Here is a 15,455-nt window from a genome sequence, read left to right as displayed (position 1 = left end):
TCCTTATTTGACAAATGTCATCAAAAGGCAGCAGAGATGCATCGAGCTGAGCCGCTGCCAGAACCACAGCCATGATTTAAGAAACCCTGAGGTCAGGAGTAAACTCCTTCTCCTCTCTTAGAACAGCGGTCGTCAACGGGCCGGTGCTCACAACCTCTCCCCCCACCACTGAGATATTTACCTCACAGCATTGTGAAAGTGCCCAAATGGAAAAAAAAGAGGAGTTTATTGGATGTGTGTCCAATCAGAACTGCACACAATTCGGCTCTCACAAACACACTCAAATAAAATCTATTTTAAGTCAAACTGTGTCGCTGGCACAGAAAATTTGGTGTGAAAGCTATTCCCAAATCAAAATCCCCGGAAACGCACTTGCATTCTCCACGCATGAGAACCAGTTTCTCAGAACAATCTATTCAGAAGCCAAAAAGGTCCCTAAAATACACATTTAAATACTTGGACAGTGTTTCTTCACTCATGGAAAAGGTTAATATTTTTGTCTTAACAATACTCTGCAGATTGTTATTGGTTTGAGAACCTCTTCCAAAATATCCCATCGGAAAGCAACTCTAGTGTGCTAAAAATGTGTCCACCGTCACTTTGGTCGGATCTTTTCAGAGACAATAAGACATGGAGGACTTATTACAGCTTATGATAAGTCTCTGCATTTACATATGAGTAGTTGAGTGTTGTACTTAAGTTTGTTGACAAGCTCATGCAGCTTAATGGGAGATGCTAAGAGGGTCATGGTTACGTAATGATGACCTTGTCCACGCCGCCTTTACATCATATATGTTACATTTTACCTTGAAACCTTATTTGTTTTTTCCCAACCAGGCTTTGTCACTAAAAATCCCATGAATACTATTAATGTTGTGTAGAAAAGGTTGACCTTGTACAGCACGTCCTCACATAGATGGTAGTTTCCATTTCTTTGTTGTCCAGCAGGTGGCGTCATTGCATTATAAGTCTTTAGCATCAGTTATAAACCAAAACACTGGAGCTTGAACTGAAGCAAAGCCACCAGGAAGGGATGTAAAATGCTTCAGCTTTGGAAATGATTTGAGGTTGTCTGATGAGAGACTCACTGAAAATCTATTACATTTTGACATCTCGTATGGTCATCCCCGGGCTAATGAGTTAAAATCCTCCAGAACAGGTTATTGTATAACATTCAGGAGAAACTGTTTCCTCATGTATAAAGAAAAATGCTTTGTTGATTTGCGATGGCAGAAAGAAATTCTGAACTCATTGTCTCCTATAAATTAGTATAATTTAAACATAAAACAAAGATCCCTACGTGCAGGAACATTACCATCAACCTTTAGATACTAGCAGATTTAGTGCCTCTCCAGAGGACAGACCTGTGTGTGCTAGGTGAGATTGAGAATGAGGTTTATTTTTTTGGTTTACTGTAGCTGCCCTGTCTTCCAGGATTTAAGGGATGGAAGTTTTTACTAAATGTACTTTAAGAAGAGAATCTTTTTTTTTTTGTGGCAGATTTTGTTTGCCAAGCTTGGCAGAGAAATCAGAACATCTTGTTCAAGACGAGCCGCAAAATAATCTAATTTTGTAATGAAACTGAATGTTTGACCGCTGCAACTGTAATTTTCTGATGATGTCTTATAGGGTTGGGCACTTTGTGTGCATGACATGAAAATGAAATACAAATTAGTCAATCATTACAGCATAAAACATTTAAAATACGCAATCTGAGTAATGCCGACATAAATCAGTAATAATAATAAGCCTCTGATTTACTGGGTGTCTACAAGTAGCAAGTTTAACCAAATTTAAGACTTACTTTTGGACCAATCATTTTTTCTTACCTGACTACTGCAGCTAATTACAAGTAGTATAAATGTGGATTTTATGCAGGAATATCTGTATTTGTATGAGTGAGAGGTTAACATACATTTTGCCAAAATATGAGTGCACGTACGACATAAAAACGATTTTCATGCAGAAGAGCTCGACTGATTTTGACAAAAATAATGATGGATAAATCAAACTAGATAAAATCTTGGCAATGTGGCAATTAATGCATCACAAATTCAAATGTAAGACTATTTTATCACTTTTAAGGCCTTATATTTATAAAATGTAATTTAACACATTAAGACCTTTTAAAGGACCCACAGACACCCTGTATGATTTATGCAAACATGCACATCGGAAACTGCTTTTTGCCTTTTTCTTCCTCGTTTAAGGTCGGTGTTGATGCTGTTTTTTATTTCTCGATCTTTATCATTATAATTCATGCAACGCTAGACAAATGTATCCTGAATTTAATAGTCATCTGTAAGATATCTGCATGTGAAATATGTAACTATAAACACGTTTATCAAAACTCTCCAAAAAAAGATTTGAGGGATCACTGCCAAACATATTAGACTGTGTGGTGGTGAAGTGGTTGTGTAAATAAATGTGTCTGCCAATATGATTTGGAAGATTTTCCACAAATATCAACATCTGTATTGGCATCAAAAATCTCAGTTCAATCTACTTGTCCACACTCTGGACGCTGAGATCTTCCCCTTATATGTACAAACTTGCAGACACACACCACTGTAATGAAAAACACATGAATTCAGAGAATGGAAAATAACAGAAGCACTGCCAGAGCCTCTTCATGAATGCACCTTGCTGCATTATTTACAGCACTATTTTATTTGATCTTGATATGACGGGCAGACATCTTAAGCTGAAGACGCCAAACACTCTTTCTCTGGGGCATCGCGTTGCAGAAAAGACCAAGTGCTGTAAGTTGATCATGAGTCAAAAAAAAAAAAAAAAAGAAAGAAGCTAATTAGTTTTTCTGGATTAGAAAAAATAAACATAAGAGACTAACATGTAAAAACATTTTCTATGACCAGAAAATACCTCAAGGATGACAACATATCAGCTATTTACAAAAACATCAATAATATATTTATATATATATTTATATATATTTTTTTAATCTTCTATACCCACTAAAATATACCAAAGAAGCAGCTATTGGTCAATCTGAGGAACTCGTTCACCAACATGTTTTTGAAAAATGGTTTAAATATCCTTCAGCTGTAGATGTGAAAACTCAAAAAAGGAGGGAAAAAAAAGAAAAAGAAAAGACACGTAAATAACTTTAAAAAATATAACGCGATGAAAGTCATGAGTTTATCCTGTGTGCCATTTTGGAATACTGCAGAGTGTGAGGAGGTAAGCCACTTCAACCAGCTTCTCCAGTGGATCAGAGTTTGTTCGGGGGATGGACCGTCTTTCTCCGTCCACGACAAAGACTTCCCAAAGTCTTTCGTTTTCAGTTCGTCAGCCACGTGCGCACAAAGATTCAGACACAGTTCCTTGACGACTGATGTAGGCCACAGACAAAATAGAAGGGCACTTTTTTCAAAACATAGCAACCTGGGGATGAACCCTTGTGTTGAATTAGAGGAAAGGGGACACAGTCTGGACTTGGGAAGGGACAGAGGGTTTAGCAGCCTTCTTGTTTGTCAAGAGTTTGTTTCACAGTTGAATCCATTTTCCACCCAGTCTAGCATAAACTTGGCAATAATATTTACAGTATATAAACTACAATCATGAACAAGAGAGACACGGGAGGTTCATCCTTAAATACAAAAAAAGTGTCTTTCTGGCGTCCATGCTTGGACGTGCTGTAGTGTGTTTGTGGCATCTGGGGAGAAAAATAAGGTCCTGAGATATGCACTGATTGGCGCCTGATGAGAGAGTGATAAAAGTGTGATCTATATAAAATGACAACGAAAAACAAAAATATATTTAAATCTATAGCACACATGTTTGCTGGGGATGTGTATAGTATGTTAGGAGGGGCTGGACCGCGGTAGGGCCAGTATTCGTCCGTTGGTCTTTCCCCCGTTCATGTGTGTGAAGGGGATGTGGTGCTCCTCGTAACTGCCCCTCAGGCCCATGGAGGAGGCCTCGTCCCTGTCCAAACACTGCTCCCTCTGGCAGTAGGACGACGGGTCCAGCGGGATGCTCTCCATGTTCTCCATGTCCAGGTCGAAGTCTTCGCTCTCGGGCGGCTTGTTCTCCTCGCTGTAGAAGAAGGAGACCTCCTGGAAGGTGGGGTGCAGGTCCTCGCGCAGCATCTCAATGATCTCCTGGAAGGCAGGACGCATCTTGGGGTTGTACTGCCAGCACATCTGCATCAGGTTGTGTCTGGGTGAGAAGAGAGGAAGAGCGAGATCACTGTTAAAAGATACTCAATTTGTTTACACAGTTGGAGAAGAATGAAGCTGCAGATTACTTTTCAATGCTGATTATTTTCTTGATTGAACAGTTAGTTGGCATATAAAATGTCAATAAATGGTGAGAAATGTTGCACTCACAGTCTGTCAGCGCAGTTGTCTGGTCTGTCCAGGAAGCCTCCGTCCATGACAAACTTGAGGACCTGCTCGTTGGACAGGCCCTGGTACGGCTGCTCTGCCAGCGTGCTGATCTCCCACAGAACAACCCCAAATGACCTGGCAAACCGGCAGACAAAGACAACAACAGCAACACAGGGAGAATGAGGACAGGCCAGTTAGACACCCCACAGAGTAAATCTGTCTGTAAACACTTGAAGCAGTGAACAGGACGACTGAGGGCAGAGGCTGGTAAACAACGCTGGATGAAAACAGGTTATCTCAACACACAGGTCCTGACCCCATATTTTAATATTTGTAATGCATTTACTGTTTGTTATATACCAATGTTGCTCTAAAAATGAAAATAAATAAATAAATAAATTTAATCGAAATCTTAAAAAATCTTAGAGCTGACTTTGAATGTGCTGTTTTATGAAATGCCCTCTATAAACCCTAATTTCTTGTCAGCTCCATCCTCAGTTTCTCCTCTTAAATATAATGCATAACTGTCACTCAACGTTTCATTATGCCATATACAGCACCAACACACAAAGAGGCGTCACTGACCAGCAGTCTGAATTTGCAGTGAAGACTCCGTCCTTCAGAGACTCGGGAGCCATCCACCTGACGGGCAGCAGGCCCTTCCCTCCCTTCCTGTAATAGTCAGTCTCATAGATGTCTCTGGTCATACCAAAGTCTGTGGAAAAGAGAGATGCCTTTTATTAGTTGAACTGATGTTAACTGTTACAAAGTGTTTGCTTTATGTTAAAGGGGCTTATTAAATTTCAATGTGCCATTTGAGGCCCCTGATGATTTGTCTTGTGTTTTTTAAAATTCAGGTTGTAATCTATTGCAATACTGTTTTATCCTTGTGATGCACTTGAGAAAGTGTTAAATATTTAACTCACTGATTAATGCATCTAGTACTAGTTCTGTAATGTAATTATTAATTAAAAATGTAGAGTAACTATATGGGTTATGATGGCTATGCCTAAACTAAATAGTGGGGCTGCAAAGATGGGATAGTAAATAATGCACTGAGTAAATTAAGTGTACCGTACTGAAACTGAACTTCTTATTTATTTAACAGTATCATTTTATTTTCTATGTTGAAGTTTTAAAACAAGCACAAAGGAAATCACTAACATCAGACATCTACATACAAGACGGCAGCAAAATGTGCTTAAACGTACCTCCTATTTTGACGGTGAGATCTGAAGCTACCATGCAGTTCCTGGCTGCCAGGTCTCTGTGGACAAACTTCTTGGCATTAAGGTAAGCCATGCCGTCTGCGATCTCAGCAGCCATTTGGATCATCTCCTTCAGAGTGGGTGGCGGACGCCCAGGATTGTTCTGTGGGACATGAGACAGATTTTCACTTTCTGATCTGCTAACACAGAGATACACTTTTATTTAATGTCACCAACTCATGATGTAGCATTGGTTTTCATACTTAAACATGGTTGTTTCAGACAACAATAGGAAAAATAATCATGTTTATTATCCACAAAAGTTGTTCACACAACAGTTTTCCCAGTCGGTTTGGAGGCCTGGTGTTCGTTTCCAAACATCACTGTTTTCAGCTGACTTTAGTGCTGACTGCTCAAGTCCTCTGTCAACACCCATCCTCCTTTTCCAATCCATGTCTCATCTGTATATTTACGCACTTCAGAGGATAACACACTACAATCTGTACACACAATGGTAACTGAAACACCACAGAGACAGAGATCCATATAAGTCCTCACAGTCCCTCAAATAAATATATCACATAAATGTAATTTAGTTCAGACTTCAATCTGGCCGGTGAGAAAACAGCAGAGGGAGTCAGAATTTTTCCAAAAAGTCACTCTGCTTAAAGTGCCAACCAAATGATTGATTTCAACATTAATGGATTCAAATTGTTCTGTATTTGTACATCTCATTGTGGTCTTAGATAGAAATTAAGGAACCTCCGTGGTTCATCATGAAAAGTAAAGTGTATTCATATAACACCTTTAAATATGATTAAGTAGTTCCTTTGCTAGTAAGAGCAGTAGCAGATCGTGGACAGATAATATCTCAATGCAGAAAAGTAAAAAAATCAGAAATTTAAGGCCCAAACGGATGGCTAAACATAACAGATGTGGAGATGTGGGTTTACATTTTAAGACAGGCTGCTGCTTGTGGATTGGCGAAGACAGTTGAGCGTAAGCAAATATAATGCAAGCATATGTTTTAAAAGTAACAACAGGAGAGAAATAATAACGTACAGAAGCTCATTCTGATCAATTTTGATGCCGCAATAATCAGTTTCTAACCACATCATAGCTCAAAGAATCAGAATCTCAATCCAATTCTATGAGATTTCTACCCCTGTTAAACAGTATGTGTGCAAACTACTGATAGTTCTACAGTTCTGCTTGTTATCTCCTTCATAGTAAGTATAATTTCCACACAGAGGTAAAAAGAAACCAACCTAAATTTGCATACTGATAAGAAAAATGCAACAAAGGATTACTGTACTGTATTTATCTAGATGAAATGCAGAAGTGGAAAGAAGAAGCATGACAGAAGTATTTCCACATGTAAACTGTTCACCTAAAGTTCAGTCCAACCTTAAAAGTTGAGACCAACCTTAAAAGTGTGAGCACTTCAAACACTCATATTCAGTGTGTGATTCTCATTACCTCAGCATCAGGTCGCAGAGAGCGCAGGAAGCTCTTCAGGTCGCCATGGGTCATCAGCTCCATCACAACCAGGGTGGGCTGGCCTTTAGACACAACGCCCAGCAGACGCACCTGAGAGACAAATATGGAGGGGGCTTTATTTCCATAAAGTCTGGTCTGATGGCATTATGACAACTGGTAACAGCAAGGTGACACCGCTGACCTTCACACAGCTAAATGTAGAAGAAGTCTGGCATGAACACATGATGGGACATTTGATCCTTACTATTCTAGATCAGGACTTTGTCTCATTATTGAGATTTAAAACATACCAGTGACATCAGTTGATTTACACTCTACCTCACACTCAAAATACTCCAATAACTTCTGCTTATGTACAAATCTGTCTCTCTCCTTACCACATGGTGGCAGCTGAAGGCCTTCATGACAGATGCCTCATTCAGGAACTCGATTCTCTCTCTCAGGCTTGCCGACTCATTCACCGTCTTCACTGCTACACGCGTGTCTCCTTCTCCCTTGATGATGTCCTTGGCAATGCCCTCGTAGACCATGCCGAAGGAGCCCTGACCCAGTTCCCTCAAAATGTTGATCTTGTCTCGGGGCACCTCCCACTCGTCCTCCTCATACACTGCAGGAACATTTCCCGGAATGCAACTTAATTTATGTAAAGTAAGTCTTGAATTCTCAAATAAACTGTAGTGTAAGTGTTTTATGAAGCTGTAGCTTAGAGGGATTCTGGGCGTGTATATTTGCTTTGGAGCATTTGAACTGAATAAACAAGGAAACACAGAGGAGAGCAAAGTTTTGCTGCTCTGACCTAAATAGGATATCTTTGCGATCCCTTGACCTGTTACAGGAAGCTGCTTGTCATATATGAAGTTTCAGAGGATGGATCGACGGGTGCGTAGGTGATAACCATGGGCCGACAAAATCAGATGAAGATAACCGAATGAATGTCTTTGTGCCGCAACATCGTTATTAGAATTAATTCTTGATTGCAAGTGAGGTGAACAGTGTGTGGGAAATTTTGTCCTAATTTATAAAGTTTCAGAGACGCCTTTGCTCAGTGAATACTATTGAAATAGGGGCAGATAACTGGGCTTTTCATAAACTGACATCACTCTCAGAAATTTCTACTGGCATCAGAAACATAGCTCGAGCCTCTGAAGCTCTGACGTGTGTGGTAGCATTTTTGAGCAAAACACCATAATCCCTTAAATCAAAACTGCAAATCCAGTTAAAGGTTAAAACAAACCTCAGCTTCTCTATCGTCCATCAAATGGTTTAAACAGTTTGCTCACCGTCATTAGCGCTGAGATACTCTGGGTTTGAAGAGGCATAGATTGGACCACTGGGTCCTTGAGTTTGACTGAAAGGAAAAAAGAAAAAAAGCATTAAATAATGATACAAACCAAATATGAAATACTGAGGAGACAAGTGTCAGCATTTAACAGGACGCACTTCTTCTTGAACATGACGAATCCGGCCACGGACACAAACAGCAGCAGGATGAAGCAGATGACTGGTCCAATGACGATCTTTACGATGTAGAGAGGGTCGCCTGTTGAAAACATCCGCTCAGACAGTGAGTCACAATTCAGGTGAAGGACAAAAACAAGCTCTTATTAAACCCACTCATTACACCGCAGCTAGGATCAATACGCTGCTCAGTAAACATCATCTGCTTCACGGAGCATCTTTTGATCCTGTGATTATGGTGAGGAGGAATGAGTCATACAAGGCTCCTGCATGTTTTTCATGTTCTGCTTTAGATAGATTTACATTCAGTTCTTGTGGGATTTAAAGGTTTGTGATGGCAGCTCATCGGATTAGATGGAAGATAAGAAGATATTTAGTATTACAGTCCAAGGTTAAATAAGAGCAGACTTGTAAGTACATATGCCCTAAAGCACACAATGAATGGCCCCACTCCTATTCAAGAACTTTTAGTAATTCATTAAGATCTCTCAGAATATGAAATTTTTAACAAATTTCAACAAATTACTTTACTACTAAACCAACACAGTGTCACAGATCCATACTACGGATTCTATGCAGGTTTTGAGTATGAGCTGCAGGGATACTCAACTCAACTCATGTATAAATGACAGGAGGGGGGCAAAACTTTGGTTAAATTTGAGAGTTTATACATTAAACATGGCCGGAACTTCTTCCATCATGCAGTCACTCAAATGATGGAATGACTCAAATCCAGTACAGTTACTTTTGCTCCTCGTCTTTCCTGTCACTACACTTTACACTTTGCACAGGCTGAAAGGCCATAGAGTAAAGATCAGCCTACATCATTAGCAGCCTGATTTATGCATTTGGGACGCAGCTTCAGTCTAGACTCTGTTTGCCTTCATGGTAGACGGACTTACTTGGGTCCTGGACGTAGAAGTATGTGGGCTCGGTCCAGGATCCGTTGCCAGCCAGCGAGGTGGCCCGGATCCTCACTGTGTAGTTCCCAGGATGCATCACTTTCAACTTGCAGCCACGGGTCACTTTGTACATGTTCCTTGACACGCAGTAGTGCAGCTCCTGCAGAAGAATGACACTGAGGTTCAGGCAGGGGACAACAAACACTGTCGTATGACAAACAGCTGCTTCATAATCTCCAAGTTTAAAATAATGACTCATCTATAGGATACACTGTTTCCTCTCCCACTGTATCACATTTTTATGGTTCCACTGCGGAAACATCGGAGTTATTTTTTATTGTTTTCCACAGCAAATAATAGTCAGCAGATGTTTTGTAGATCCGTCTCCATAGTGACTAAAACATGGTGTGACGCTGAAATTATCTCTCCATTAGGTTTATCAACCAAATGTCATTAGTGAACCCACAGGACCGAATTTCAACGTAAGAGTCAGTTAATAAGTACTGCTTCTCGTATTTGTCCGTGCTGCATGGCTTGTTTTAAGATGAATACATTTAATTTGATCTAGTTAAATAGTCTTTCATCAGCAGCCTGAGCCATTATGTTTAATGAGCAAGGGGATTATAAAAAGTGCTTTCTGAATAAGTCTGTATGTACGTGCTGTAGTGAACTCCCAGTGCACTCGGTGACCGAGCGGCTCAAATCATACACTAAAGCAATAAAGGCATGACAGCTGTGTGTGCAGATGTGTTTCTTTACCTCTGTGTCTCCCAGTCTCTTGTAGTTGACCTCGTACAGGATGATCATACCATTAGGAGTCACTGGTTCCTGCCACGTGATGTGCACTGTAGTTTCGCTCACCTCGTAAATGATGGGACCCACGATGTCATCAGCTTTATCTGCAGGAAACAAAGTCATGATGTTTCACTGGTATTAAAACACGATTGTTTTGAGTAAATAGAACATAAAGATCAAGAGGTGTCCTAGTTTTTACACTGACCTCTGTCAAATGATACAAAAATGCCAAAAATCAACAGACGTTATCATTCAAAGTCCCATGACATTGCCATTATATGGTGCAATTCTTTTTGAAACAGTGCAGGACACGAACACATTTGCAATAAGAATGACAGTTGGGGAGTTACAGAGGATATTCATTAATTTTAAACATTAAAATCTGTTTAAAGGTTTTGGGGTGTGTGTTACAGCTTCAGAGGGAGCAGCACAGAGTCTGATACAACTGGGGCTCAACAATTTCAAGAAGTTTGAAAGTGTGTGGAGCTAAAGAGAAATTAGTTTACCAGATCCTATAGCTCACTCTTCTCTTCTATTGTTTATTTATTTATATACATATATTGTGTTTATTATTACTTGTTTCACTTATTGATGCAATTTGTTTTGTCTATTTTTTTCTTTCCGCATTCTTCCTGTTGTGTTGCTGTGCCCTTTTTTCTTTTCTCTTGATATGTTCGAGTCTGGTGTCCTTCAAGTCCTGTGCTGTGTCATATGTGTTTTCATGTTGGTCAACTGTATAGCACAGTCACTGCATCCAGACGCCTCAGAACTAAAAAACATCCAACCTTATAGTAGAAAAAGTACAATGGAACACCATTTGAAGATACCATATTTGTAGAAGGCAGTATCTGTATGAAGCTAGTAAAAGTGTTTAACCGTCTGTTATCTCGTGTCGTTTTTTCCGTCTCTATTTCATTTTTATATTCAAGAGGATTCACTGCTGAGGGTTCAACTGTGTAAACACTGGCCAAAGAGACCTTATTTTGTTACAGTGAGCTAAGTCTTTGTTTGGCATTGTGCACCTGGAACACTTTGAGGTCTGGCTTTGGGAAATTTGAACTCAGCTGGAACGCTGTGTTAAAACAAAACAACCAAACAAACAAAGGACGCTGCTTGTAAAACAAACCCAGCATTTCTACATAACTGTCAGTGGTTGAGCTGTGTCAGTGGTTACCAGGTTTTGATGTGATTTTATTACAGAGAGCGAGACTCCTCCACTCTTGATTAATACTTATAAAAAGACATATCTGGCCTCCTCACCTTCAGGCATTGTGCGGGCGCTGACATACGCCGCCATGCTGCAGCGGGCGGGGTCAGTCGGATGGTTGCAGGCATGGACCTCGATCTGGTAGCTGGTGAAGTGGCGCAGGTTGGAGATGACGGTGGATTCCTTGGCGTGGACAGTGACCACAGTCTTTGTGCTTTCAAAGGTCTCCCCGTCCTCGTCCACTGGGACGTCTGTGCCCTGCGGCGGGCTCGGGGCAGTGGTGAGGAAGGGGTGCGTTCGGTTGGCGATGAACATCACAGAGCGTCGCTGCCTCGAGCGTCTAGAAAAGGAAAGTTTGAAGTGATAAAGTTTATGTTCTTGTGTGTTTCTGTCTGTTCTCGCAACTGTTGAGTGGATGGGCTTGAAATTAAGTTGAGTACTCCAGAAACATTTAAAAAAGACACATAACTGGGCAAAATGTAAGACTATCTGATGGTGCATGATTTAAATTGCTGTTTTAGTCCAACTTAACCCAGTCTAACATTTCATTCTTGATAAGACAACGCTGTTGTCAGCTGTCTTACTTGATCTCAAAGACTTCATTGTGGAGGTAATTCTCAAAGGTTTTGCGGTACTCCGAGTCCTCTTTCTCCTTTTTGAGCTCCTTGTCGGTTTTGGGGCAGGCGCAGCATCGTGTACCCTGGCCCTGCTCCTCCGTCTGGTTCCACTTCTGCTCCTCGTCACTGTCCACCTGAGTGGGCACCCGTGACGGCAGCTTCATACCTGGTGAAGTCCAACCAGAGAAAATAAAAACAATTAGACAGAGTGGGGTGACAAGTGCATTAAACACAGACACACAACACAGTCTTGTGCACAAATATTCACATACACACCCTCCCACACACATGCCTGACGGGCATGTCTGTCATTGTCATCCCCAGGTCCTCACGCTCTCTAGTGGAGATAAATTACCAGTGACATGACCTCCCTGCAGACTCCCATCTCGCTGGATGTGTGGGAGTTACAGGAGTTCAAACAAGGAACGTTTGGGCTCAGATGTGTGCTAACATGGAAGGGCACTGATGGCGCAGACGCAGGTCAGGCTGTGACGGGAATAATCCAACCAAGATAGATGTCTGAACTTTGCATGAACCCCAGTCTGAGTAAGAGGAAGATCCAGACTGTCTCAGTGTCAGACTTCATGTAGTTTAAGCACCATAACACCACCCAAATAAAAGATTCACCTTTACTGGAATTGATTTTCTTGCTCAGTGGCTCCAGAGTAACGTTTTCCCTGTAAGGGGCAACGGTTCAGTTTGCAAAGGGGGCACTATGCTTAAAATGCACTCAGAGATGAAACCGTTCTACAAATGGCTTTTCTGTTGCACTTTATGACCACAGTCACATTCTACTGAGAGGTCATGAACACTGTGTCTTAGATATATTGCTGGTGATGTTAAACTCCAGTTTTGGTGATTTCAAGGTTTAAAATGGATGAAAAATGACATACAACTCCAGTGCTTTCACAGAACAAAGAATGAAAAATCTTTGAAACAAAGGAAAGATTGAGATCGAGATTGTATTGTGTGTCACGATAAAAAACACAGTAATTTGATTGTGGTGAATTTTTATTATCAGGAATTGAGATAATCATGAATATCCTCACATTAGTGACTTAAAAAGACTGTGTAGCTTGCTGATGTACAGTCCTACACTGTTTTCCTGATTTACTTTGAATTGCCTGTCACCATCTTTGAAGGCATGGCTTCCATTCTGTTTCCCACACAATAACAAGTTAAATCAGATGTTTGTGAATACTGAGGATTTACATGACTGCCACTTATTTATCTTATCCGCAGGAACCTCATGATTACTTAAATGAGATTATTTGATTATTTGTTTTGACTGAAAAAAGAAGTGTATCCTGTCTGTGACGCAATACAAATATGTATTTACAAAAAAGTGTAAGGTTAAATTGATTCCAGTAAGTTTAAGGGCAATCTTACTCTGTATTTTTAAGTTCTGAGAATATTTTCTCTGAGGATACAGGTGTCAATCAACTATGTTGGATGGGACAATCCTGACATGAAATGTTCATATTGACCCATGCCTATCACAAATTATCATTGTTTGTTTCAGAATATGCTTTTATGTTGTTGGTTGTGTCTGTGCATTTTATATAACCCTGATTCCAACAAACAATTTGGGACAGGAGCAATGAAAGACTAAGAAAGTTATGGGATATTCACAAACACCTGTTTGGAACATTCTACAGGTAAACAGGTTCATTCGTAACAGGCAGTGGAATCATGACTGGGTATGAAAGGGGCATCCTGGAAAGGCTTAGACTTCCCAAGCAAGGAGGGGGCAAGGGTTATCACTATGTTAAACACATGATTATATAAAGGATATTACGATCTACCCACATAAAACTATTATCCATAAACATGAAGAAAAGTGAATGCATTCTGTTTTTATTCACCTTTCAGTGTCCCCAATTGTTTTGAATCAGCATTATATATATAGCATTATATATATATTTAAAATTGTCTAAAAACAATCCAGCCATCAAGGAGAATCAGATCACAAAGTCACAGCAGAGCGTCTGGGGAGCAGACTTGAACCAGTCAAGCCTCTGAGTGTGAAGAGCTCCTCTACTAATGGAAAGATGTCAACAGACATTCTCTCTCCGTCTCTCACGCTCAGACAGAGTCAGAGACACAAAACCACAAACACAGAAGCATACACACAAACAGGAAGACCACAAACAATGTGGCTCACCCTTTTGGCAGTAGTCGAACTTGTAGAGCTCGCTGGCCTCGGGCTGGCGCTGGCAGAAGACCAGGTAGTGAGTGATGTTGCCATTGGGGTCATTGGGAGGTTTCCACTTGAGGATGATCTGAGAGGAAGAGTTGGACGAAGAAATGGGGTCCAGCGGAACTGAGGGTTCTGGGGAGACGTCACAGAAAAACAGAAGAAGAGAGTTGATTAATAGGAATGATAAATTGCATGTAGAGCTTCTTAAAGGACAGAGTTTATTTATCCACCAAATTCTGTCACTAAGGGGAAGATTGAAGAGGAAAACAAAAGCTGAACATAAGAACCTTCATATAGGTCAAAGTTACAGCAAGATTGTTATACATGATGGTTTTAGTTGAATTTTACTTTGTTATATTTCGTGCCATTTTTCTCTCTATTTTAAAAAAAAAAAATGTATTGCATAAAGTGTGTTTACAGGTCTTGTACTGCTGCGTCTGTCAAAAAAAGTGGTATAAAGTCTTGTGGCACCAGAGGAAGCGGCGCGTAATCTGACAAATTGCCCTCAGTGGTGTTATTGACTGTGCAAATTGCATTGAGTCCAATAGTGTTATAGGAGTGAAATGCTCAAATCTGGGTGCCTACATATACCCAAAATGCAACACAGCGTGACATCACTGGAGACGATTCATCAGATTACCTGCAGCTTCCTCTGGAGCCACAAAAGGATTAAAACTACTGGTCTTAACACATGCAGTAGTACTGCTCAAGATCTGTAAACACACTTCAATGTGTGGAATTGGTGGAATTACCTTTTAAATAAAACATAATAAATGCGTTCTCAATGGACATGTTCAGTTAGTTTCTACAAATGAATTATCAGACTTGATCAACCATAACAAGAGAAGGGCTGTTTCAGTCTCATTAGCATTTCCTGTTGCAGTCTAACTAATACAACACATTTACTGGCAGGGCGTCGCTCTGTGACCGACAGCTGACTGCTCTGAGCACTTGCATTTTTGGTTTGGGTTTATTACACAACTTCATGCACATGTCCCACTCATATCAGAGCTACTTGTAATATTCACACTGTCAATAACATGTACATCTGAGTTATTACAATGAGGGTAGTATGTTTCCATTTACATCTAAATGTCCACATTTTGCAAGTTCATGACACCAATAAACAAAATGTATTTCACCTCCTAAAGTCTCGGCAGCACAACACAGCCTTGTGTTCGCTGTAATTTGCACATTTGGTGAGTAACTGAATCCC

At 40.4% G+C, this 15,455-nt stretch overlaps 1 protein-coding gene across 1 annotated transcript in view; it reads right to left on the bottom strand.

Annotated features, from left to right (window-relative positions):
* Positions 1-2,629: 2,629 nt before the first annotated feature.
* insra (insulin receptor a) overlaps positions 2,630-15,455 on the bottom strand; it is a 52,261-nt gene continuing 39,435 nt past the window's right edge. Inside the window, exons 9-21 of the mRNA XM_037083248.1 lie at positions 14,204-14,371; positions 12,007-12,205; positions 11,476-11,762; positions 10,180-10,319; positions 9,421-9,580; positions 8,501-8,600; positions 8,341-8,408; positions 7,438-7,667; positions 7,040-7,150; positions 5,564-5,723; positions 4,938-5,067; positions 4,353-4,487; positions 2,630-4,182 (exon numbers count right to left, since the gene is read on the bottom strand). Coding sequence (XP_036939143.1) covers positions 3,825-4,182; positions 4,353-4,487; positions 4,938-5,067; positions 5,564-5,723; positions 7,040-7,150; positions 7,438-7,667; positions 8,341-8,408; positions 8,501-8,600; positions 9,421-9,580; positions 10,180-10,319; positions 11,476-11,762; positions 12,007-12,205; positions 14,204-14,371 — 2,246 coding nt within the window. The 3' untranslated portion in view covers positions 2,630-3,824. The remainder of the gene's footprint in view (positions 4,183-4,352; positions 4,488-4,937; positions 5,068-5,563; positions 5,724-7,039; positions 7,151-7,437; positions 7,668-8,340; positions 8,409-8,500; positions 8,601-9,420; positions 9,581-10,179; positions 10,320-11,475; positions 11,763-12,006; positions 12,206-14,203; positions 14,372-15,455) is intronic.

The sequence above is a fragment of the Acanthopagrus latus genome, chromosome 21, assembly GCF_904848185.1.
Source record: "Acanthopagrus latus isolate v.2019 chromosome 21, fAcaLat1.1, whole genome shotgun sequence".
Classification (NCBI taxonomy): Eukaryota; Metazoa; Chordata; class Actinopteri; order Spariformes; family Sparidae; genus Acanthopagrus; species Acanthopagrus latus.
The sequence above is the reverse complement of the archived record's forward strand: the minus strand, read 5'-3'. Positions and strand labels throughout refer to the sequence as shown.